At 46.2% G+C, this 26,835-nt stretch overlaps 1 protein-coding gene across 12 annotated transcripts in view; it reads right to left on the minus strand.

Annotated features, from left to right (window-relative positions):
• The window catches only part of nav3 (neuron navigator 3), an 838,834-nt gene that overhangs the window by 192,576 nt on the left and 619,423 nt on the right, over positions 1-26,835 (minus strand). For all 12 annotated transcript variants that reach the window (XM_038781097.1, XM_038781098.1, XM_038781101.1 and 9 more), the window contains one exon: positions 6,707-6,815. In XM_038781097.1, coding sequence (XP_038637025.1) covers positions 6,707-6,815 — 109 coding nt within the window. The remainder of the gene's footprint in view (positions 1-6,706; positions 6,816-26,835) is intronic.

Raw genomic sequence — 26,835 nt, forward strand, 5'->3', positions numbered from 1 at the left:
GAGAACCTCCGATGGGGCCTGGCACAGGATTGGGGCTCACCGATCGGCAGGCCGGACTCTCGCCTGGCACGGGATCAGGGCTCACCGATCGGCAGTCCAGCCTCTCGCCTGCCACGGGATCGGGGCTCACCGATCGGCGGGCCGACCTCTCGCTCCCCGGGCCTATTTCCTTCCACACCGGCCCCTGAACTCCCGCGCCATGTTGCGTCAGGGCCGGCACATTGAGGGAGGCCACTGAGAATGCGCTGGTTGGCGCTGGCGCCACTGAGCATGCGCAGAACCCGCGGCGCATAGTTCGCGCTGGGATGGGAGGCTGGAGCGGTGTGAACTGCTCCAGCGCCGTGCTGCCCCCCTGTTGGGCCAGAATCGGCACTCCCAGCAGCCTCTTCACGCCATCGTGAAACGCGGCGGTGTTTCCGACGGTGTGGACACTCTGCCGCCGAATGGGAGAATCCCGCCCTGGATCTTTTGTGGTATAAACAGATGAGATTTTAATTCATTCAAATTCCATCCACTTGCACCGAGGTACAATTGGGCCCATAAGGTCCAAAAGCGAGTGTCTTACGCTAAACCTTTATGTGCTTGTGTGAGAAATTCTATACATTAGGAAGGATGTCAAGGCCTTGGATGGGATGCTGAGGGGAATTAATGAGTATATTACTCGGGATGAAGAAGTTTAGCTATGTGCAGAGACTGGAGGAGCTGGGATCGTTCTCCTCAGAGCAGAGAAGTCAAGGGGAGGTTTACTATGAGAGAGTAAATTAGGAGAAGTTGTTCCACTGACAGATGGCAGAGGGTCAGGCACTGGTCGAGTAGGCAAAGTGGCCTCCACCTGTGCTGAGTATTCCAATAAAACCACGTGGGTAACACTGGAGTTTAGTCAACTGAAACCATGGAGGTTACAAGCACCATGCCTCAGTAAACCTCCCAATGTGCGTTCAGTAAAGATCATGATATCCAATAGGACGTTAGCTGTCATGGTCATTTGTAAGGAGGTGTGAAGAATCAGGCTGACAGATGTCAGGGAGCCTTACACTCTCTACACAACTATCATCGCACACACAGAGATTACTATCTAAGGGTCAAGATTGTAGTCTGTTTCATTCTCACACAAAGAGATTTTGGCAAATGATTCTCCATATTATTCCAGTCTATTTCACACTCATTCTGAAATATCACAATACGTCTCTGCAGAGCACAAAGCCTTTTCACAAACAGGTCTTCATTGCAATAACCTGCTTGATTGGCACCCTATCCCCCAACTTAAAACATTCGCCCACTCCACCACTGACCCACAGTAGCAGTAGTGTATACCATCTACAAGATGCACTGCAGAAACTCACCAATGCTCCTTCAACAGCACAGTGTAGTGAGGACCTTGTGGTCCATGTGATTGACTCGGGGCCTGTGCAGGAGTGTGCAAACACCGACCAATGAGGGATCAGCGTTGGTCCCAGGGAGCGGGGTTCTAGTCAGTGAACATAAGCAGGGAGCCAGAGTACTAACACCTATATTAGAGAGTCTGTGCCTGTACATCAATTATTCTTGTAGTTGCCAATAAACACTTTGTTCTTCATTACTACTGTCTACCTGGTATTGATCTTCGCCACCATATTGGCAACTAATATGAACCGGATCAATTCCAAGACGCAATCATCAAAGTCAAGGGAGGACGGAAAAGCCTCTAAGCTGAATACAGAGTCGACTATACCAGAGAACAGTGAGTGAAAAATGCCCATAATGAGGTTAGACCCAGTCGATCAGAGTAATCAAGAGACTGGAGCTAGCACACTGAGCAACTCTGTTAGTTATTTGTGCCAAATGAAATAACAGGGAAGGACAAACAAAAGGTTATCTTATTAACAGCAACCTATAACCATCTAAGAAATTTGTTGTCCCTGGGTGCTCCTGACACAAAGTCATTTGACCAGTTGGTAAAGCTGGTCAGGGAACATTTCAACCCCAGACCCTCAAACACATTACAGCGTTACAAGTTCAAGATACGAGGACATGTTCCTGAACAAGTTGAGTCAAATAAAGGGAGCAAAGGCCAAGATTTATGCCAATCTAGACTGAACACCCAAATTTTTTTTTTTAAAGAGGACGACTGGTCCCTTGTGCCTTGCACCAAAAAGTGAAAGCTGAACATAAATGCCAGGAAAAACTGGGAATCATCATACCCGTGCACTTTTCAGAGTGGGAAGCTCCATCGTTCCTGTAGTAAAGCAGGACTACTCTGTTAGGATATGGGGGGATACAAGCCTACAACAAACCAGTCAGCCCAAGTAGATAAATACCCAATTCTACGATTTGAAGACCTTTATGGGAAGTTGATTGGGGGGGGGGCCTCACAGACACCAAACTCAACCTCAGTCATGCTTACATGCAACTGGAGCTGGATGATAGTTCCTGGATGTTTGCGACAATTAACACACACAAAGGCCTGTTTCAATACACCAGATTGATTTTTAGGCATCTCCTCAGTTTATGTGATATTCCAATACACGGAGGTAGAATCTCCTTCATGGCATCTCAGAAGTTGTATTCTACCTGGATGATGTCCTGATAACAGGAACATCACATGGGGAGCAGTGAGCAAGCTTAGAAGAGGTTGTGAGATGATTCAGAGATGCAGGAATCTGACTCAAACATGAGAAGTACAATTTCCAAGCTAGTGAGGTCACTTAACTAGGTTTCAACTAGACTCAAAGGGCCTGCACCCACTTGAAGACAAGAGAAGTCCCGACATTGATGAACAAGGCAGAATTAAAGTCCTTCTTAGAGATGATAAATTATGGTTGTTTTACTCCCAATCTTGCAACAACATTGGCACGATTGCATATGTTCTTGAAGAAAAACCATGGTTGCGATTGAAAGGAACCACAGGAGCAAGCCTTCCAACACGTTAAGCAGGTTTTACAATCTTCGAGCCAACTGGTTCATTCTGACCTGTGATGCTTCACCATTTGGGATAGGGACAATTCTATCCCAAATAATGGAGACAGTAAATAAACACTTAGACCACATGGGAAGCTGGAGACCACAACCTCAATCTCGGAACAGTTGGAGCCAGTGGCCAGCACCAGTGCTCCTTTGGTGAAGCCAGAACAAAGGGGACCCAGAAGTTTCGAGGAGGCCCCTTCATTGATCGACGAACAGTTTACCAAAGGGAATAAATCCTGTGGAGTTGGTGGACCCTCACAAACCTACTGCTAAGAGTGACGACATTGTTCCCTCCGAGTTGGATGAGCTAGTTGGGAGATTAAGATGGTCTATGAGACCCAGATAATTTCCCAATAGACTAAGGCTCTGATAGACTGTTTGGACTCTTTTCCCTTTTTGTTCCTCAGTCTTATATTGTATTTAATTATTGCATATATCCTGCTTGTATATATGTTAATTGGAGGTCCGAAGGAGAGAGGCATGTAGTAGCCCGGCCCCTTTAAGGGGCATGCCCTCGTAGTCCACCGGACTGACTCGGAGCCTAACCTGCGGGAGCACGCAAACCCCGACCAATCAGGGATCAGCACAGGTCCTGGGGAGTGATGTACTAGTCAGAGTAAACTGGGAACCAGAGTGTTAACAACTATATATGAGAGACTCTGCCTGAGCCACCACATGCACCTTCCATACCCACAACCTTTACAACCTAGAAGGACAAGGGTAGCGGTAGACAGATGGGAAGACCGCCACCTTCAGGTTTCCCTTCCAAGTCACATACTATCCTAACTTGGAAATATATTACCGTTCCTTCACTGTCACTGGGTCAAAATCCTGGAATTCCCTCCCTAACAGCGCAGTAGGTGTAACTGCACCACATGGACGGCAGTGGTTCCAGAAGGCAGCTCACCACCACCTTCTCAAGGGGAATCAGGGGTGGGTAATAAATGCAGGCCTCGCCAGCGATGGTCACAACAAATAAAAATAAAGACAGGCTGGACCTCCCATTTCCCAAGCTTCGCCTTCAAACATTCCAATTCCAAAACTGTCTGAAACCTCTGCCCAGGAATTCCCCAACCGCCATGACTCCTTCCATTGGTCTCAGCGATGGCTGGCTACCACCCAACAGTCAGCTCCACCCTCCTGCTGGAAAACTGGAATGTGCAGGTCCGACAATGAAGTTAAAATCTCCTCCTACCAATTGCCCGCCACATCTCCAGTGTCCAGAAATTTCCCATAACGATTATCACTCCTCATCAATTTCATCCCTGATCTCTTTCAGTATCCTGGGATAAATGCCACCCATGTTTTCATAGGAACATAGAAACTAGGAGCAGGGGTAGGCCATTCGGCCCTTCACGCTGCTCAGCTATTAAACATGATCATGACTGATCCTCGATCTCAAAGCCATATTCCCGCTTTTTCCCCATACCCCTTGATGCCATTAATATCTAAAAAAAATCAATCTCTTTCTTGAATACATTCAGTGACTTTACCTCCACAACCTTCTCTGGTAGAAAATTCCACAGGTTGACTACCCTTTGAGTGAAGAAATATTTCCTCATCTCAGTCCTAAATGGTCTGCCTCGTATACCGAGACTGTGTCCCCTGGATCTAGATTCCCCAACCTGGGAAACCATCCTCTCTGCATCTAGTCTGTCCAGCCCTGTTAAAATTTTATGGATGGCATTCTTCCCCCCCCACCCCGAAACCAGCGTCGCGCCGGGCCGCTCGGAGAATTGCCGCAAACGGCGATTCTCCGGCCCGAATGGGCCTGGCGGCCGCTCCGACACAACAGGGTCCCGCCGGCACCGCCACTCCTGGTCGCTGCCGGCGGGAACTCTGAGGGACAGCTCGGGGGGTGGCCTGTGCGTGTGTGGAGGGAGGGGGGGGGGGAGGAAGAGAGGCCAGCCCTCCGTTTGGTGGGCCCCGATCGCAGGCCAGACCCCTTCTGAGGTCCCCCTGGTGAAGGAGCCCCCCCCTCCACAGGCCTACATTCCGCCGTGACCGGGCCCCTGAACACCCACTCCATATTGTGTCGGGGCCGGCGTGCGTAAGAAGTTCCCCACGCATGCGCAGGATGGAGCTGCCCCAACTGCGCATGTGCAGCTTGGCGAGGTGCCCATTTGGCACCGCGTAAGGATGCTGGAGTGGCGTGAACCGCTCCAGCGCCGTGCTGGCCCCTATGGGGGCCAGAATAGGTCATGCCCGGGCCCTGTTCGCGCTGTCGTGAAACGCAATGGCGTTCACGACGGCGCGGGCACTTGGTCCGCGGAGCGGAGAATCGCCCCCTATATGTTTCAATCAGATCTACTCTCATCCTTCTAAATTCCAGTGAATGCAGGCCCAGTCACAACAATATCTCCTCATAGGACAGTCCCGCCAACCTGGTATCAGCCTAGTGAAACTCCGCTGCACACCCTCTATGGCAAGTATATTCTTTCTTAGGAAGGAAGACCAAAACTGCATACAATACTATAGGTATGGTCTCACCAAGGCCCTGTGTAACTGCAGTAAGACATCTCTACTTCTGAACTCAAGTCCTCTTGCAATGAAGGCCAACATACGATCTGACTTCCTAATTGCTTGCTGCACCTGCCTCTCCACTTTCATTGACTGACGCACAAGGACACCCAGATCCTGTACATCCACACATCCCAATATATCACTGTTTAAATAATATTCTTCCTTTCTGGTTTTCACACCAAAGTATATTAAGTCACATTGTACTGCATCTGCTGTGTGTCTGCCCACTCACTCAACTTGTCTAAATCACATTGAAACTCACAATTTCACCCAGTTTTGTGTCATCTGCAAACTTGAAGATGTTTCATTTGGTTTCCACATCTAAGTCATTTATGTATGCCATGAAAAGCTGGGGCCTAAGCACGATCCCTGTGGTCCCCCACTTGTTACTGCCTGCCATTCGGAAAAAGGCCCATTCATTCCTACTCTCTGTTTCCTGTCTATCAACCAATTCTCGATCCTTGCCAATACATTATCCCCTATCCCATGGGCTTTAATTTTACCTACTAACCTCTTATGAGGGACCTTATTAAAAATCTTCTGCAAGTCCAAAAGCACCAAATCCACTGGTTCTCCTTATCTATTCTACTAGTTACATACTCAAGAACCTCCAGTAGATTTGTTAAGTATGATTTGACTTTCATAAACTGGTGCTGGCTTTATCCAATTCGGTTGATGCTTTGCAAATGGTCCGTGATCATGTCTTTTACAATAGACTCGAGCAGCTTCGCCATGACTGAAATCGTGCTAACTGGTCTGTAATTCTCCTTTTTTTCTCTCCCAACCTTTTTAAATAGTGGGGTTAAATTTGCCACCCTCCAACTGTACAAGTTGCTCCAGAGTCTATAAAATTTTGGAAGATGGCCACCTGTAAATACTCTGTGGTGTTGATCACCAGGCCCTGGTGATTTGTCAGCCTCGAAACCCATTAATTTCCCAGCATCATTTTCTTACTAATATTGATTTCCTTCAATTCCACCCGCTCACTAAACCCTTGGTTCTCTAACATTTCTGAGAGATTATTTGTGCCCTCTATTTTTGAAGACAGAACTAAAGTATGTGTTTAATTCTTCTGACAATTAGGAATGGTCAATATATGCTGGCCTAGCTCACACCCCATGAAAGAATAAAGGAAAGTCCAATTTCTCAACCTTAGCAAGAAGGTAATGTGGGCAATATCACTGGTCTGCAGAGCTGTGCCCTCTAAAAACACACTGAAATGGATATATAGAATAAATACCTATGGCTTATCTGGGTCCCTCGGAGACTGGACATGGTCTCCTCTAGGTTTTGTCGCAGATCGGCGATGTTCTTCACTGTCCTCATTCTCCTGGTTTCAGGATCTTCCCCTAGAAAAGTGAAGAGCAAGAATAATGTTGAACACTTGAGTGGGTCAAATCCCTCACATTTTTCTATCCATCCAATCGGCATTAATTAAACAATTTGATCAGAGCTCGCTTTGCATTCAGCTCATCCAAAACATCTTTGCTGCCCTACACTGGATTCTGATTAATTAATACCTCAATTTTGAAATACTCATCCTTGTTTTCAAATCACTCCATTGCCTTGTCCTTTACTACCTCTGTATTCCTCTCCACGATCCTTTGGGAATCCGGGTCTCTTGTACAGCACCGATTTTCATCGCTCCCACCATTGGCGGCTGTACCCGAGGGCACTAAGCTCTGGAATTTCCTGCCTCAAACTCTCTGCCTCTCTAACTCTCTTTCTCTTCCGATAGAATATTCCTTAAAAGCAGCTCTTGACCACCAATTTTATAATCTGCTGTAATGTCTGTTTATGAACATACTTTCATACATGGCTCAGTAGCAGATTTTGCTTCATAACATTCCTGTGAAGTGCTTTGGACATTTTATTACGTTAAAAGATAAGCACAAGTTATTGTACATTAACAGAAATTTCACACAAGCCTTACATTGTATCGAACGATACTGCGTAAAAAAAGACCACTTGGCCCATTAAGTCCCTGCCCACTCTTTGAAAGATTCCCACCCCTTCTGCTTTTTCCCGAAGCCCCTGGAATTTCTTTCCTTTATCGATTTCCTTTTTGAAAATGAATATTGAATCTACTGATACCATTTTCTGTAGGCAGCGCATTCCAGATGACAACATGTCACTGCGCCAATCAAAATGGGGATGAATTTTTTGAGAGATTCATTCTCTCTGACACTGTAATCTTGGTGGCAATTTGGCATCTATGGGGATTAGGCAGTGAAGATTCTAGGTGCTACAATCTTCATTTGGAAGGGAGAACAAAAGAACAGAGCATTATTTAAATGTAGAAGAATTGCAGGAAGCTGCAACACAAAGGGACTTGGGGTACTTGTGCATAAAACACAGAACGCTAGCACGCGGGTGCAGCAGGTAACCAGGAAGGCTAATGGAATGTTGGCCCTTCTTTCAAGGGAGCTGGAGTTCAAGAAGTCTTGCTGAAATTGTACACGGTACTAGTGAGACCACATCTGGAGTACTGAGAGCAGTTTTGGTCCCTTTATTTACGGAATGATATTGGGCGCAATACAGCAGCCTCGACGTGCCACCTTAGTGTCGGGACCACGCTGTTGATTTTTGCAAGAGGCCTCTCGTAAGATTTGGAATGCTCGAAACGTCTTCAGGTTGGCAGTGCCACGGTGCTCAGGTGCCAAATTGGCACTTCCAGGAATCGGCAGGGGATGGAGGAGTGAGCCTTACCAGGCAGAGGGGGCATTCCTGGGCGCTTCCCCAAGGATTGGTAGGGGGTTAGAAAGTGGGGGTGGGGGGGGGGGGGGGGGGGGGGGGTGGGGGGGAAGAGATCGCGACAGCCTTACAAAATAGTGCCCTGATCTGCGAGGAGCCTTTCTTGAAGCTGGCCAGCAGGAAATCACTCAAGTGTGGCCTCGGTGGAGAGAATCATGAAGGCCAAAATAAAACCACAATGTGCCGTTGAATAGTGAGATGCTTCTCGGCCTAGAAACACCCTGCCAAATGTGCCGAAAATCGGACATAGAAATTTTCCAGGTGCATGGCTTCCATTATTTTATTGGAGAAGGTTCACTGGAATGACACCTGGTATGTAGGAATTGTCTTATGAGTAAAGGTTAAACAGGTTGGGATTCTACTCATTGGAATTTGGAAGAATGAGAGGTAATCTCATTGGAAAATATAGGATTCTTAGGGGCTTGACAGGGTAAATGCCGAGAGGATATTTCCCCTCATGCAGGAGTCTAGGACCAGAGGGCATAGTCTCAGAATAAAGGGGTGCCAATTTAAGACTGAGATGAGGAGGAATATCTTTTCTCAGAGGGTTGTGAGGCTTTGGAACCCCTTGCCACAGAGAGCTGCGGGGCTGAGTCCTTGTGTATATTTAAGGCTTAGATAGGTTCTTGATCAGTGAGGGGATCAAGGGTTATAGGGAAAGGTCAGGAATGTGGCCATGAGGAATATTAGATCAGCCATTATGCTATTGAATGGTGGAGCAGGCTCGAGGGGCCGAACGGCCTATTCCTGTTCCTATTTCTTGTGGTCTTATGCTCTGCTGCCACTGGGGTACCATCTTCCACATTATGTGCTCTAATAAGCCACAGTACAACCTGGCAGTGAACCAGGAAGAAGGCTTGATGGAAATTCCCAGTCCGTGCACAACATGATGAACTGAGGGTGGTGAATCAGGAAGTCGCCCTCTGGTGATTTGCCTCCATAATCAGACTGATTGACCCCCCATCCTGGTGGATGTTTTGCAAGGTCTGGGGCACAACTTGGTTCCCAAGAGTGCCTTCATCTGTACATCAAGAGCATTGTCTATAAAGTGTTCTGGGAATGTCCTGGCACATTCATGGACACAAATTATTTCTTTGGTCACTCAAAAGCATTGAAGAGTTAAGTCATGTTGCGACAACTCCCAATTTGAGTATTGAGGCTGCTGAGGAATGTGCTGACCCAAGAGTTTCCAAAAATAAATGAACAAATCTGGATTTGATAAAACACAGCAATGGAACATGCATACTTGGCAATTTTAGCAAACATCAGGAAACTACACCGTGGCTCCCTGCAGCAGTTACATAACAACAGGGGCCATTCAGCCCCTCAAGTCTGTCCCCACCAAGAGCCTAGCCACACATGGAACTTAAGCATTTGTCATTCTGATGTTCAGAGGGTGGGGGGGAATGGTGTGGGAATATAGCTTTGTTGGACCTTCACGTGGGCAACTCCAGTAATGCTGGTTTATAATGTCCAGAGGGGGAGTGTCAGATTCCCTTGTCCACTGCCCCTCACCTCCACACACGCCCCACTCTCCAACAACATCACCATTCCCCCCCAACAAAACTTCCTCAGATGGGGATTTTGAACTACTCAATCAGCCAAGGGGCCAAACAGTCCAGTTTCCATTCTCACCCCCACTGTCTCTCCTGACCATCGCATCCCAGGGATGCACAATGGGCATAAGTAAAATCAAGGCTATTTTGACATTTAATGACATTTGACACTTGCACAGACTGTTTATTTATTATTTTACTGCAAAGAGCAAATAATGGTTTCATAATAACTTCAGCAGGTTTCCCTTTCTTGAATAGAAAGACAGAAAGCAGAAAACTACAGGCTTAGCTTAACAAGTTAGCTTAACGTCTGGCATAAGGAAAAGCCTGGAATCTATTAAGAGGTTATAGTGGAGCACTAAGAAAACCGCAATGTAATCAGGCAGAGTTAACATGGTGTTGTGAAAGTGAAATCATGTTTGTCTAATTTATTGGAGTTCTTTGAGGAAGTAACAAGCAATGTGGCTAAAGTGGGACCTGTGGTTATGCTGTACTTCAAATTCTGGAAGGAATTTGACAAGATGCCACATCAAAGATTAATAAGAGCTCATGTTGAAGGGGGTGACACATTTGCATGGATTGAAGTTTGGTTAGCTAACAGGAAGTAAGAGTAAGTGGGTCTTTCACAGTTTGGTAAGATGTAGTGAGTGGAGTGCCAGAGGGATCAGTGCTGGGGCCACAACCTATCTACAATTCATATAAATGACTTGGATGAAGGGGATAAATGTATGATTGCTACATTTAATAAATTTAATAAGTCTGATGACAGAAAGATAGGAACTAAATTGTGAAGAGGACACGAGTCTGTAAACGGATATAGATAGGTTAAGTGAGTGGGCAAAGATTTAATAATAATAATAATGTTCATTGTCACAAGTAGGCTTACATTAACACATGCAATGAAGTTACTGTGAAAAGCCTCCTGTCGCCACATTCCAGTGCCTGTTCATGTACGCAGAGGGAGAATTCAGAATGTCCAAATTAGATAACAGCATGTCGTTCGGGACTTATAGGAGGAAACCGGAGCACCCGGAGGAAGCCTACGCAGGCACAGGGAGAACATGCAGACTCCACACAGACTGTGACCCAAGCTGGAATCGAACCTGGGACCTTGGAGCTGTGAAGCAACAGTGGTAATCACTGTGCTACCGTGATGCCATTGGGAGATGAAGTATAACTTGGACAAATGTGAAATTGTCAACTTTGGCAGGAAGAATAAAAAAGTAGCAAATTATTTAAATGGAGAGAGACTGCAGAATTCTGATGTGCAGAGGGACCTGGTGTGCTGGTATATGAGTCAGGAAAAGTTAGTCCGCATGTACAGCAAGTGATTAGGAAGGCAAATGGAATGTTTATTGCCAGGGGAATGGAATGTCAAAGTAGGGCTAAATGCATTAGAAGCAGTTCAGAAAAGGTTCACTCGACTGATTCCTGGGATGGGGAGGTTATTTTATGAGGAAAGGTTGGACAGGCAGGGCCTGTATCCATTGGTGTTTAGAAGAATGAGAGATAATCTTACTGAAATATATAAGATCCTGAGGGAATTGACGGGGTAGATGCCGAGAGTGGTTTCCCCTCATGGAAGAGACTAGAACTAGGGGGCACAATTTAAAAATAAGGGATGCCCAATTAAAACAGAGATGGGAAGAAATGTTTTCTCTCAGAGGGTTGTTAGTCTGTGGAACTCCCTTTCCCAGAGAGTGGGGGCAGGGTCAATGAATATTTTCAAGGCTGAGGAAGACAGATTAGAGATTGACAAGGGAGTCAAAGATTATCAGGGGTAGCGAATGTGCAGTTAAGGCCACAATCACATTGGCCATGACCTTATTGAATTGCGGAGCAGATTCAACAGGCCAAATGACCTACTCCTCTTAACTTTGTATATTCATTCGTTAATAATAACAGCAGCAAACTAACAATAACAACAGTGAATTACCAATAACAGTGTAGGGCCTTCGGCATTGCAAGACAAAAAAGGACCAACGTCCATCTCGTTCACCTTGTACCACGCTGGTCGATATATTAATGAAGTTAGTGGCTAATCACCGTGACCAACCTCTATCAATTAGTCGGAAACAGACACACAAATAGTAGAATATGTCACAATGCACTTCATAAATGTAAAATCAGAAGAATATGAATTCCAAAGAGTAAGAGAATTGTTCAAAGCATTAATTTAAAAACTTTCTTTGCTGCATATGCTTTACCCTTACTTTGAGTTTGAAGATTCAGAATTTAAGTATGAAAACTCTGGGAATGACAGGTTCTAAACTTTATACTTCTCCGCCCCAGGGATACCCATTTGCTCCTGCACAGACTCCAACCCTCGCTGTTGTATCTGATAGACATCAAACTTTTGTGTTATTACAGTTTAGTTCAGTCACTCTGCAATGCTTTTTCTCTAACTATAAAGAATTCAGTAGCAGTGCAGACCCTGGCTACAATGTGCTCACTCCCATCAGGCGCCCTCTAATGTTTAACTAGAAATATGCAAGTACACCACAAAAACATCATACATGAAGGTTCCTCTTTGGCAGTTTTGATCTGTTAAGAGTTGAATGAGGGGCACAACCTATATTCTTGTTCTGGACTCCACCCCCGGAACTCTCTGCATGCACATGTAATAGAGTGTGAATTTACGAACACTCCTTCCCTGGGTTTTCAACGTGAAATAAACTAACCTCCTTAGTTAATAGATAGAACAGTACAGCACAGAACAGGCCCTTCGGCCCTCAATGTTGTGCTGAGCCATGATCACCCTACTCAAACCCAGGTATCCACCCTATACCCGTAACCCCCCTTAACAACACCCCCCTTAACCTTACTTTCATTAGGACACTACGGGCAATTTAGCATGGCCAATCCACCTAACCCGCACATCTTTGGACTGTGGGAGGAAACCGGAGCACCCGGAGGAAACCCACGCACACAGGGGGAGGACGTGCAGACTCCACACAGACAGTGACCCAGCCGGGAATCGAACCTGGGACCCTGGAGCTGTGAAGCATTTATGCTAACCACCATGCTACCCTGCTGCCCCTATGTTAATGTTAACATGAATTCACTGTAAGTTATTAGTAAATTGGATCACAATAACAAAGCATTTGGGAAATCACCACCACATACTTTAAATATAATTCAAAATACTTTCTGCTTACTGATAGTTGGTGAGAAGAACTAAATAGTTTGTCTGTCTCGCCCCTGTTGTTAACGGCTTGGACCCTTAATCTTCCTGATATATATTAATGATAAATACCTTAGTATACTGTGTAATGATATGTATAATGTAAGGAGTGTAAAGGGTTAACAAGATGATGTTTGTGTATCTCAACACTCGATGGCACCATAGAGTAGTGATATAAATAGACCGCCTCCTAGAGTTCTGGGGGAAGGTTAGAGAAGGTTACGAGAAAGGCTGAGATAGAGTGTTAGTTTTAGTAGAGGTATTATAGATTTCTGTAGCATAGATGTAATACTGTTCTTTTATTAGCTATTACTTAGGAAAGTGTGCAAATCATTTAAAGTAGTGTAAAATAAACTAGCTTTCTTTCAAATGCATAGCTTGATATTCTTTGTCAACACTACGACTTTTAGCCATCTTGGAGGACAAACAAGGGACATCACATGATACCAGGAGTGGAAACATTAAAATATTAAGGCATTAAGTTATTACATTTCGCTAGAATTAAAATCTAAAAAAAAGTGTTCAGACTTTGATTGCAAGACTGTTTGCAAGCCTGTTGCATCTGCTCATCCAGACAAGTCAAGACCTCATGGAGAAACTGGAGACTCTGAAACAGGTACGGACATTTGGTAATATAGATTTTAATTGGAAAATTTTCAAGCAGCACTTTCAGCTTTACCTATCTGCCTCAGACATTGACTCAGCTAGAGATCAGTGTAAAATTGCTTTAATTTTAACAGTCGCTGGACCACAGGCAATTGAGCTATATAATACCTTCCATTTCGCCACTGATGCTGATAAAAAAAATTTAGTGTGGTGGTTGAGAAATTTGACCTTCACTGCAAAGTTCAAATTAATGAGACCTATGAGAGATATGTCTTTAAAAAGAGGGTTCAAAAAGATGGCAAATCCATAAATTGTTTTATTATTGATCTGAGACTAAAGGCACAGACTTTTCAATCCTTGCAGACTCTATATTAAGGGACTAAATTGTTTTTTGAATCAAAAATGAGAAATTAAGAGAACGTTTGCTGAGACCAACAAATTTAACAATGAAAGACGCAATTGAAATGTGTTGTGCAAGTGAACTCTCAAGAAGTTAGTATTCCGATATACTGATTCGGGAGAGTGGCGTGAAACGGCACGACGGGGCTGACTGCTGAATCTGTGGCACAGTTGAAAAATCGGCGCTCTCCGGACAGCAGCCATCTTGCGAATGCGCATAGCCTTTCTGCGCATGCGCATTGGAAAAAGCAGCGCGGAACGGAAGATGACCGCTCCGTGCATGCACATTACGCAAGCAACGGCATGACGTGTGGACGTTGTGGACACACCCACCCACAGAAAAACCGCCCGGCTCTCAGGAAAATCTTTCTCTAAATGTGGGAAATTGAACCATTTCGATCTGCAGTGCCGTTCTGCAAAAGCAGGATCACGCTTAAAAAAAAATCAATTTCAATGAAAAAAAATAATTGTTCATAGTGTTCATACAAGTGCAGATACATCAAAATAGATAACCCTGATACTGTTATAGATGCCTACTGTCTTGAAGATTCTTTCTTTGTTGGCATTGTTGAAAACTACGAGACAACTGGCTACAGGGATGGTGCAGGAGGGAGGGTTTTGGTTTCCTGGATAATTGGGGCTCATTCTGGGGTAGGTGGGACCTCTACAAACAGGATGGTCTTCACCTGAACCAGAGGAGTACCAATATCCTGGGGGGGAGATTTGCTAGTGCTCTTTGGGGGGGGGGGGGTTAAACTAATTCAGCAGGTGGATGGGAACCTAAATTGTAGTCCCAGTGTACAGGATGTTGAGAGTAGTGAGGTCAGGGATAGGGTTAAAAGTTCGAAAGAGGGCACCGGCAAGCAAGACGTTGGTTTGAAGTGTGTCTACGTCAACGCCAGGAGCATCCGGAATAAGGTGGGTGAGCTTGCAGCATGGGTTGGTACCTGGGATCTCGATGTTGTGGCGATTTCGGAGACATGGGTAGAGTAGGGACAGGAATGGTTGTTGCAGGTTCCATGATTTAGATATTTCTGTAAGAACAGAGAAGATGGTAAAGGGGGGGGGTATGGCATTGTTAATCAAGGAAAGTATTACGGCGGTAGAAAGGACGTTTGAGGACTCGTCTACTGAGGTAGTATGGGCCGAGGTTAGGAACAGGAGAGGAGAGGTCACCCTGTTGGGAGTTGTCTATAGACCTCCGAATAGTTCCAGAGATGTAGAGGAAAGGATTGCAAAGATGATTCACGACAGAAGCGAGAGTAACAGGGTAGTTGTTATGGGGGACTTTAACTTTCCAAATATTGACTGGAAATACTATAGTTCGAGTACTATAGATGGGTCAGTTTTTGTGCAGTGTGTGCAGGAGGGTTTTTCTGACACAATATGTAGACAGGCCAACAAGAGGCGAGGCCACATTGGATTTGGTACTGGGTAATGAACCCAGCCAGGTTTTAGATTTAGATGTAGGTGAGCACTTTGGTGATAGTGATCACAATTCGGTTATATTTACTTTAACAATGGGCAGGGATAGGTATATACCGCAAGGCAAGAATTATAGCTGGGGGAAAGGCAATTATGATGCTATTCGGCAAGATTTAGGATGTATAGGATGGGGAAGGAAACTGCAGGGGATGGGTACAATCGAAATGTGGAGCTTTTTCAAGGAACAGCTACTGCGTGTCCTTGATAAGTATGTACCTGTCAGGCAGGGAGGAAGTTGTCGAGCAAGGGAACCGTGGTTTACTAAGGAAGTTGAAGCACTTGTCAAGAGGAAGAAGAAGGCTTATGTTAGGATGAGACATGAAGGCTCAGTTAGGGCACTTGAGAGTTATAAGTTAGCTAGGAAGGACCTAAAGGGAGAGTTAAGAAGAGTGAGGAGAGGACACGAAAAGTCGTTGGCGGATAGTATCAAGGAAAACCCTAAGGCTTTCTATAGGTATATCAGGAACAAAAGAATGACTAGAGTAAGATTAGGGCCAATCAAGGATAGTAGTGGAAAGTTGTGTGTGGAATCAGAGGAGATAGGGGAAGCGTTAAATGGATATGTTTCGTCAGTGTTTACACTGGAGAAAGACAATGTTGTCAAGGAGAATACTCAGGTTCAGTCGACCAGGCTAGATGGAATTGAGGTTCACAAGGAGGAGGTGTTACCAATTTTTGAAAGTGTAAAAATAGATAAGTCCCCTGGGCCAGATGGGATTTATCCTAGGATTCTCTGGGAAGCCAGGGAGGAGATTGCAGAGCCTTTGTCCTTGATCTTTATGTCGTCTTTGTCGACAGGAATAGTGCCGGAAGACTGGAGGATAGCAAATGTTGTCCCCTTGTTCAAGAAGGGGAGTAGAGACAACCCTGGTAATTATAGACCTGTGAGCCTTACTTCGGTTGTGGGTAAAATGTTGGAAAAGGTTCTAAGAGATAGGGTTTATAATTATCTTGAAAAGAACAAGTTGATTAGCGATAGTCAACACGGTTTTGTGAAGGGTAGGTCATGCCTCACAAACCTTATTGAGTATTTTGAGAAGGTGACCAAACAGGTGGATGAGGGTAAAGCGGTTGATGTGGTGTATATGGATTTCAGTAAGGCGTTTGATAAGGTTCCCCACGGTAGGCTATTGCAGAAAATAAGGAAGTATGGGATTGAAGGTGATTTAGCGGTTTGGATCAGTAATTGGCTAGCTGAAAGAAGACAGAGGGTGGTGGTTGATGGCAAATGTTCATCCTGGAGTTCAGTTACTAGTGGTGTACCGCAAAGATCTGTTTTGGGGCCACTGATGTTTGTCATTTTTATAAATGACCTGGAAGAGGGTGTAGAAGGATGGGTTAGTAAATTTGCAGATGACACGAAGGTCGGTGGAGTTGTGAATAGTGCTGAAGGATGTTATAGGATACAGAGGGACATAGATAAGCTGCAGAGCTGGGCTGAGAGGTGGCAGATGGAGTTTAATGCGGAAAAGTGTGAGGTGGGTCACTTTGGAAGGAGTAACAGGAATGCAGAGTACTGGGCTAATGGCAAGATTCTTGGCAGTGTAAATGAACAGAGAGGTCTCGGCATCCAGGTACATAAATCCCTGAAAGTTGCCACCCAGGTTAATAGGGCTGTTAAGAAGGCATATGGTGTGCTAGCCTTTATCAGTAGGGGGATTGAGTTTCGGAGCCACAAGGTCATGCTGCAGCTGTATATAACTCTGGTGCGGCCGCTCCTGGAGTACTGCGTGCAGTTCTGGTCACCACATTATAGGAAGGATGTGGAAGCTTTGGAAAGAGTTCAGAGGAGATTTACTAGGATGTTGCCTGGTATGGAGGGAAGGTCTTACGAGAAAAAACTCAGGGACTTGAGATTGTTTTCGTTAGAGAGGAGAAGGCTGAGAGGTGACTTAATAGAGACATAAAAGATAGTCAGAGGGTTAGATAGGGTGGACAGCGAGAGTCTTTTTCCTCGGATGGTGATGACCAACACGAGGGGACATAGCTTTAAATTGAGGGGTGGTAGATATAGGACAGATGTCAGAGGCAGTTTCTTTACTCAGAGAGTAGTAGGGGTGTGGAACACCCTGCCTGCAACAGTAGTAGACTCGCCAACTTTAAGGGCATTTAAATGGTCACTGGATAGACATATGGATGAAAATGGAATAGTGTAGGTCAGATACAGTAAGAAGTCTTACAACACCAGGTTAAAGTCCAACAGGTTTGTTTCAAACACGAGCTTTCGGAGCACGGCTCCTTCTTCAGGTGAATGGAAAGGCTTGTTCCAGAAATGTTTATATAGACACAGTCAGAGATGCCCCGGAATGCGAGCACCTGCAGGCAATCAAATCATCAAAGATGCAGAGAGAGAGGTAACTCCAGGTTAAAGAGGTGTGAATTGTCCCAAGCCAGTTCAGTCGGTAGGCCTCTGCAAGTCCAGGCTTGTTGGTGGGGGCCGAATGTAATGCGACATGAATCCCAGATCCCGGTTGAGTCCGCATTCATGCGTGCGGAACTTAGCTATAAGTTTTTGCTCAGCAATTTTGCGTTGTCGCGTCTCCTGAAGGCCTCCTTGTAGAATGCTGACCCGGAGATCAGAGGCTGAATGTCCTTGACTGCTGAAGTGTTCCCCAACTGGAAGGGAACAGTTCTGCCTGTTGATAGTCGCACGATGCCCGTTTATTCGTTGTCGCAGTGTCTGCATGGTCTCGCCAATGTACCACGCTTCGGGACATCCTTTCCTGCAGCGTGTGAGGTAGACTACATTGGTCGAGTCGCACGAGTATGCGCCGCGTACCTGGTGGGTGGTGTTTCCACGTGTAATGGTGGTGTCCATGTCGATGATCTGGCATGTCTTGCAGAGATTACCCTGGCAGGGTTTTGTGGTGTTGTGGTTGCTGTTCTGAAGGCTGGGTAATTTGCTGCAAACAATGGTTTGTTTGAGGTTGCGCGGTTGTTTGAAGGCCAGTAGTGGGGGTGTGGGGATGACCTTGGCAAGATGTCCATCCTCGCTGATGATGTGTTGGAGGCTGCGAAGAAGATGTCGTAGTTTCTCCGCCCCAGGAAAGTACTGGACGACGAAGGGTACTCTGTCAGTGGCGTCCCGTGTTTGTCTTCTGAGGAGGTCGGTGCGGTTTTTTGCTGTGGCGTGGTGGAACTGTCGATCAATGAGTCGAGCGCCATATCCCGTTCGTACGAGGGCATCTTTCAGCATCTGTAGGTGTCTGTTGCGCTCCTCCTTGTCTGAGCAGATCCTGTGTATACGGAGGGCTTGTCCATAGGGGATGGCTTCTTTAATGTGTTTCGGGTGAAAGCTGGAGAAGTGGAGCATCGTGAGATTATCTGTGGGCTTGCGGTAAAGCGAGGTGCTGAGGTGACCGTCCTTGATGGAGACGAGTGTGTCCAAGAATGGAACTGAATTTGGAGAATAGTCCATGGTGAGTTTGATGGTGGGATGGAACTTATTGATGTCATCGTGTAGTCGTTTCAGTGATGTCTCGCCGTGGGTCCAAAGGAAAAAAATGTCATCGATGTATCTGGTGTATAGCATCGGTTGAAAGTCCTGTGTGGTGAGGAAGTCCTGTTCAAACTTGTGCATGAAGATGTTGGCATATTGAGGTGCAAATTTGGTCCCCATGGCTGTTCCGTGCGTCTGGATGAAGAATTTGTTGTCGAAGGTGAAGACGTTGTGGTCTAGAATGAAACGGATGAGTTGCAGAATTGCGTCTGGAGATTGGCAGTTGTCGGTGTTGAGGACTGAGGCTGTTGCAGCAATGCCGTCGTCATGGGGGATGCTGGTGTAGAGTGCCGAGACATCCATTGTGACGAGGAATGTTCCTGGTTCAACTGGTCCATGGGTGCTGAGTTTCTGTAGGAAGTCCGTCGTGTCGCGACAGAAGCTGGGTGTACCTTGTACGATGGGTTTCAAGATGCCCTCGATGTGGCCAGAGAGGTTCTCACACAGGGTCCCATTGCCTGAAACGATAGGACGGCCTGGTGTGTTGGCCTTGTGTATTTTCGGGAGGCAGTAGAGATCTCCAATGCGGGGATTACGTGGGATGAGAGCACGTAGGGTGTTCTGAAGGTCTGGATCTAAGGTCTTGATCAGTCTGCTGAGTTGGCGGATGTGTTCCTTGGTTGGATCTGCGGGTAACTGCCTGTAGTGTTCCTGGTTGTCGAGTTGTCGGTATACAGGAAAGGATGTCCCGAAGCGTGGTACATTGGCGAGACCATGCAGACACTGCGACAACGAATAAACGGGCATCGTGCGACTATCAACAGGCAGGACTGTTCCCTTCCAGTTGGGGAACACTTCAGCAGTCAAGGACATTCAGCCTCTGATCTCCGGGTCAGCATTCTACAAGGAGGCCTTCAGGAGACGCGACAACGCAAAATTGCTGAGCAAAAACTTATAGCTAAGTTCCGCACGCATGAATGCGGACTCAACCGGGATCTGGGATTCATGTCGCATTACATTCGGCCCCCACCAACAAGCCTGGACTTGCAGAGGCCTACCGACTGAACTGGCTTGGGACAATTCACACCTCTTTAACCTGGAGTTACCTCTCTCTCTGCATCTTTGATGATTTGATTGCCTGCAGGTGCTCGCATTCCGGGGCATCTCTGACTGTGTCTATATAAACATTTCTGGAACAAGCCTTTCCATTCACCTGAAGAAGGAGCCGTGCTCCGAAAGCTCGTGTTTGAAACAAACCTGTTGGACTTTAACCTGGTGTTGTAAGACTTCTTACTGTGCTCACCCCAGTCCAACGCCGGCATCTCCACATCATGGCTACCATTGACACCGCAAACTGCCGGCTCAAAGTGGAGAGGATCTCCAGGAAGATCGCGCATATAGACACTGACATTCAGTTTCTACAAAGATGCAAAAAAGCAGACAAGATCCCGAAAGGACTACAGATCAAAAACCCACTCAAGTCGACTTACAACACAGACTACGCTGAAAGACTCTGCCACCGCACCTCTGTCACACTCCTCAAACACCTCGTACACCAACTCTACAGCAGTCGACGCAACCTGGAAACCAAGAGAGAGGCCATATTCTCAACTTGCGCTCAGGACACAGCAGACCAGCTGCGGAACACCGCCAAACAGATGAGACAGCAATACTATGCCACCTACATGCACACCAAGAACAGGAAGCTTGAGAAACTTGGCATCACCACCAGCAGCAATCAAGCTTCTCCCGGTACAACAGTCGAAAACAATACAGGGAAATCCATTGTCAACTTGTCAGACTACACCCTTCAACCAGACGAAATCGAAGTCCTCAGCAGAGGGCTCAATTTCTGCACCACCACCAAAATGGACCCCATCAGTCTCGCGGCAGATACGGAGGAATTCATCAGGCGAATGAGGCTCCGGGAATTCTTCCACAGACCCCAAGAGGCCGACAGCGAACCCAGGGACACGACCAATGAACCGGAACAGCAGACCGCGAGATCTGCAGTGCAGCAACCGAAAAGGAAAGAGTCAAATTGGACCCCTCCGGAAGGCCGCTGCCCTAGACTCGACATGTATGCTCAAGCCGTCAGAAGTCGTGTCAATGCCAGATTCATCACTCGCAATCACAAGGCAGCCTCAAACGTCACCCAAGCACAACGCAACGCCATCCGCACTCTCAAGACCAACCGCAACATCGTCATCAAACCAGCAGACAAAGGAGGGGCCACCGTCATACTGAACAGAACAGACTACTGCAAAGAAGTATACCGACAACTCGACAACCAGGAACACTACAGGCAGTTACCCGCAGATCCAACCAAGGAACACATCCGCCAACTCAGCAGACTGATCAAGACCTTAGATCCAGACCTTCAGAACACCCTACGTGCTCTCATCCCACGTAATCCCCGCATTGGAGATCTCTACTGCCTCCCGAAAATACACAAGGCCAACACACCAGGCCGTCCTATCGTTTCAGGCAATGGGACCCTGTGTGAGAACCTCTCTGGCCACATCGAGGGCATCTTGAAACCCATCGTACAAGGTACACCCAGCTTCTGTCGCGACACGACGGACTTCCTACAGAAACTCAGCACCCATGGACCAGTTGAACCAGGAACATTCCTCGTCACAATGGATGTCTCGGCACTCTACACCAGCATCCCCCATGACGACGGCATTGCTGCAACAGCCTCAGTCCTCAACACCGACAACTGCCAATCTCCAGACGCAATTCTGCAACTCATCCGTTTCATTCTAGACCACAACGTCTTCACCTTCGACAACAAATTCTTCATCCAGACGCACGGAACAGCCATGGGGACCAAATTTGCACCTCAATATGCCAACATCTTCATGCACAAGTTTGAACAGGACTTCCTCACCACACAGGACTTTCAACCGATGCTATACACCAGATACATCGATGACATTTTTTTCCTTTGGACCCACGGCGAGACATCACTGAAACGACTACACGATGACATCAATAAGTTCCATCCCACCATCAAACTCACCATGGACTATTCTCCAAATTCAGTTCCATTCTTGGACACACTCGTCTCCATCAAGGACGGTCACCTCAGCACCTCGCTTTACCGCAAGCCCACAGATAATCTCACGATGCTCCACTTCTCCAGCTTTCACCCGAAACACATTAAAGAAGCCATCCCCTATGGACAAGCCCTCCGTATACACAGGATCTGCTCAGACAAGGAGGAGCGCAACAGACACCTACAGATGCTGAAAGATGCCCTCGTACGAACGGGATATGGCGCTCGACTCATTGATCGACAGTTCCACCACGCCACAGCAAAAAACCGCACCGACCTCCTCAGAAGACAAACACGGGACGCCACTGACAGAGTACCCTTCGTCGTCCAGTACTTTCCTGGGGCGGAGAAACTACGACATCTTCTTCGCAGCCTCCAACACATCATCAGCGAGGATGGACATCTTGCCAAGGTCATCCCCACACCCCCACTACTGGCCTTCAAACAACCGCGCAACCTCAAACAAACCATTGTTTGCAGCAAATTACCCAGCCTTCAGAACAGCAACCACAACACCACAAAACCCTGCCAGGGTAATCTCTGCAAGACATGCCAGATCATCGACATGGACACCACCATTACACGTGGAAACACCACCCACCAGGTACGCGGCGCATACTCGTGCGACTCGACCAATGTAGTCTACCTCATACGCTGCAGGAAAGGATGTCCCTAAGCGTGGTACATTGGCGAGACCATGCAGACACTGCGACAACGAATAAACGGGCATCGTGCGACTATCAACAGGCAGGACTGTTCCCTTCCAGTTGGGGAACACTTCAGCAGTCAAGGACATTCAGCCTCTGATCTCCGGGTCAGCATTCTACAAGGAGGCCTTCAGGAGACGCGACAACGCAAAATTGCTGAGCAAAAACTTATAGCTAAGTTCCGCACGCATGAATGCGGACTCAACCGGGATCTGGGATTCATGTCGCATTACATTCGGCCCCCACCAACAAGCCTGGACTTGCAGAGGCCTACCGACTGAACTGGCTTGGGACAATTCACACCTCTTTAACCTGGAGTTACCTCTCTCTCTGCATCTTTGATGATTTGATTGCCTGCAGGTGCTCGCATTCCGGGGCATCTCTGACTGTGTCTATATAAACATTTCTGGAACAAGCCTTTCCATTCACCTGAAGAAGGAGCCGTGCTCCGAAAGCTCGTGTTTGAAACAAACCTGTTGGACTTTAACCTGGTGTTGTAAGACTTCTTACTGTGCTCACCCCAGTCCAACGCCGGCATCTCCACATCGTAGGTCAGATAGGCTTCAGATGGTTTCACAGGTCGGCGTAACATCGAGGGTCGAAGGGCCCGTTCTGCGCTGTAATGTTCTATGTTCTAACTTTAAAGTGCAATTCTTCTCCACAGATATTGCATTGAATAAAATCAGTCAGCTTGGAAGATGAATTGAACATTCCATTACAGGTTAATGGATACGAGATTGTGTTTAAACTTGACACTCGTGCAAATGCTAATTTAATTAATAGTTTTAATTTATCCAAGTTTTTAAGGGTGCTAAGATTCAAACCACTGACTGTCAGTTATGTGACTACAATGGTAACACGATTACTTCTTTAGGTTAATGTATTCTCATGGAATGCAGAGCATACAAAAGAATGATCGCATCTGAAGTTAGCACTGACCACCACACCTGTCCTTTCCTTCTTTGACCCTGGGCGAGAAAGGAAAATTTCCACAGATGCGAGTTAAATGGGATTGGGGCAGTTCTCCTTCAAAAGAATGATGATGCTTTCTGGAGACCTATTGCATATGCATATACAACTTTTCAAGAAAGCACTTGACTCTGGCTCATATGTTCTTGGCTTTATTGGACTATAGGGCTACTCCTCTCACAACTGGTTTATCTCCTGCACAGTTGTTAATGAATAGATCATTGTGTACTACTCTTCCATGTTTACAACTAGCTGATCCTGATCTTCAGCCAGTCATAGAGAAAATGCAGCATCAAAAGCATCTTCAGGAGATAATACTACAACTAACATGCAAAATAGATGGAACCACTTGATCCAGGTGATCGAGTGAGAATTCAGATTCCCACTGTAGGATGGTCTGATTTAGTTATGGTCGTATGCCCAGCAGTACCTCACTCGTTTGTTATTAAAATGATAGATGGTTCTGTTCTAAGAAGAAACAGATATGCTCTTTTAAAGTCAAATCTCAAACTTTATTTCCATGTACTGTGTATGATAGTAACTTATTGAATCCTACTACCTCAAGATCTGATGACAAACAAGGTGACTTCCAGAAAATCAGAAACATCTGAAACTCAGTCGGCTGGATTGAGAAGATAATCAAGAATCAGAAAGAAACCTGAAAGACTTAATTTGTAAAACTTTAACACATTTTGACTCACTTGTTAATTTTTTGGTATACATCTCACTGTATCATGTAATATCGTTACTTATATTCTATTGTTTGCTACCATACAAACGTCTAAAAAAAGGGGGATGTAATGATATGTATAATGTAAGGAGCGTAAAGGGTTAACAAGATGATGTTCATGTATCTCAACACTAGATGGCACCACAGGGTAGTCATATAACTAGACTCCGCCTCCTAGAGTTTTGGGAGAAGGTGAGAGAAGGTTGGAGAAGGTTAGGAGAAAGGTTGAGATAGAGTGCTAGTTGTATTAGAGATATAGGTTTCTGTAGCATAGATTTCATACTGTTCTTTTATAATAATAATCTTTATTGTCACAAGTAGGCTTACGTTAACACTGCAATAAAGTTACTGTGAAAGCCCCTAGTCGCCACATTCCGGCGCCTGTTCGGGTATGCAGAGGGAGAATTCAGAATGTTCAAACTACCAAACAGTACGTCTTTCAGGACTTGTGGGAGGAAACCAGAGCACCCGGAGGAAACCCACGCAGATACCGGGAGAGTGTGCAGACTCCACTCCAAGCCAGGAATCGAACCTGGGACCCTGGAGCTGTGAAGCAACAGTGCCACCCACTGTGCTACTATTCATTAGCTATTACTTAGTAAAGTGTATGAATCATTTAAAGTAGTGTAAAATAAACGAGCTTTGTTTCAAATAGCTTGATGTTCTTTGTCAGCATTATGATTTTTAGCCATCTTGGAGGTCTACACAAGGAACTACACATACAAGGCACAAACCTCCCGGTAGTATTGTGAACTGTGAGGAGGATAGCATAGAACATCAAAATGACATAGACAAGTTGGTGGATTGGGTGGACAAGTGGCAGATGAAGTTTAATGCAGGGAAATGTGAAGTGATTCATTTTGGTAGGAAGAACATGGACAGACAGCATAAAAATAAAGAGTACAATTCTAAAGGGGCTGCAGGAGCAGAGTGGCCTGGGTGCATATGTGCGTAAGTCATTGGCGATGTTAGCACAGGTTGAGAGAGTGGTTAATAAAGCTTGCAGTGTCCTAGACTTTATTAATAGGAGCATAGAGTACAAGAGTGAGGAGGTTATGTTGAACTTATATTAGACACTAATTTTTCCTCAGTTGGAGTATTCCAGCCAATTCTTTTCTAAAATTCATTTATGGGACGTGGGTGTCGCTGGTTAGGCCAGCATTTATTGCCCATCCCGAATTACCCTTCAGAAGGTGGTGGTGAGTTGCCTTCTTGAACTGCTGCAGTCCTTCAGGTGTCGGTACACCCACTGTGCTGTTAGGGAGGGAGTTCCAGGATGTTGCCCCAGCAACAGTGCAGGAACGGCGATATATTTCCAAGTCAGGGAGGTGAGTGATTTGGAGGGGACCCTCCAGGTGATGAGGTTCCCACTAGATGGTAGTGGCTGTGAGTTTGGAAGGTGCTGACTTAGGAACCTTGGTGAGTTACTGCAGTACATCCTGTAGATGGTACACATGGCTACCATTGTTCATTGGTGGTGGAGGGTTTGAATGTTTGTGGAAGGGGGAGCAATCAAGTGGGCTGCTTTGTTCTGGATGGTGTCGAGCTTCTTGAGTATTGTTGGAGCTGCACTCATCGAGGCAAGTGGAGAGTATTCCATTACACTCCTGACTTGTGCCTTGTAGATGGTTGACAGGCTTTAGGGGTCAGGAGGCGAGTTACTCGCCGTAGAATACTTTGACCTACCCTAGTAGCCACAGTATTAATGTAGCTAGTCCAGTTCCTTTTCTGATCAATGGTAAACCCCTGGATGTTGATTATGGGGGTTTCAGCGATGGTAATGCCATTGAATGTCAAGGGACGTTGGTTAGATCCTCTCTTGTGGAGATGGTCATTGCCTGACTCTTGTGTGGCACGAATGTAACTTGCCATTTGTCAGCCCAAGCCTGGATATTGTCCAGGTCTTGCTGCCTTTGGACATGGACTGCTTCATTATTTGAGGTTGAGAATGGTGCTGAACATTGTGCAGTCATCAACAAACATCCCCACTTCTGACCTTATGATGGAAGGTAGATCATTGATGAATCAACTGAAGGTGATTAGGCTGAGGACACTACCCTGAGGAACTCCTGCAGTGATGTCCTGGAGCTGAGATGATTGACATCCAATCACCACAACCATCTTCCTTTGTGACAGGTATGACTCCAACCAGCAGAGTTCTCCCCTGATTCTCATTGACTCCAGTTTAGCTAGGGCTCCTTGATACCATACACAATCAGATGCTGCCTTGATGTCAAGGGCAGTCACTCTCACCTCACCTCTGGAATTCAGCGCTTTTGTCCATGTTTCAACTAAGGCTGTAATGAGGTCAGGACCCTGGTGGAACCCAAACTGAGCTTCCGTGTGCAGGTTATTACCGAGTAAGTGCCGCATGTTAGCACTGTTGATGACTCCTTCCAACACTTTGCTGGTGATGTAGAGTAGAATGACAGGGCAGCAATTGGATTTGTCCTGTTTCTTGTGTACAGTACACACCTGG

Source organism: Scyliorhinus canicula, chromosome 20 (assembly GCF_902713615.1).
Source record: "Scyliorhinus canicula chromosome 20, sScyCan1.1, whole genome shotgun sequence".
Classification (NCBI taxonomy): Eukaryota; Metazoa; Chordata; class Chondrichthyes; order Carcharhiniformes; family Scyliorhinidae; genus Scyliorhinus; species Scyliorhinus canicula.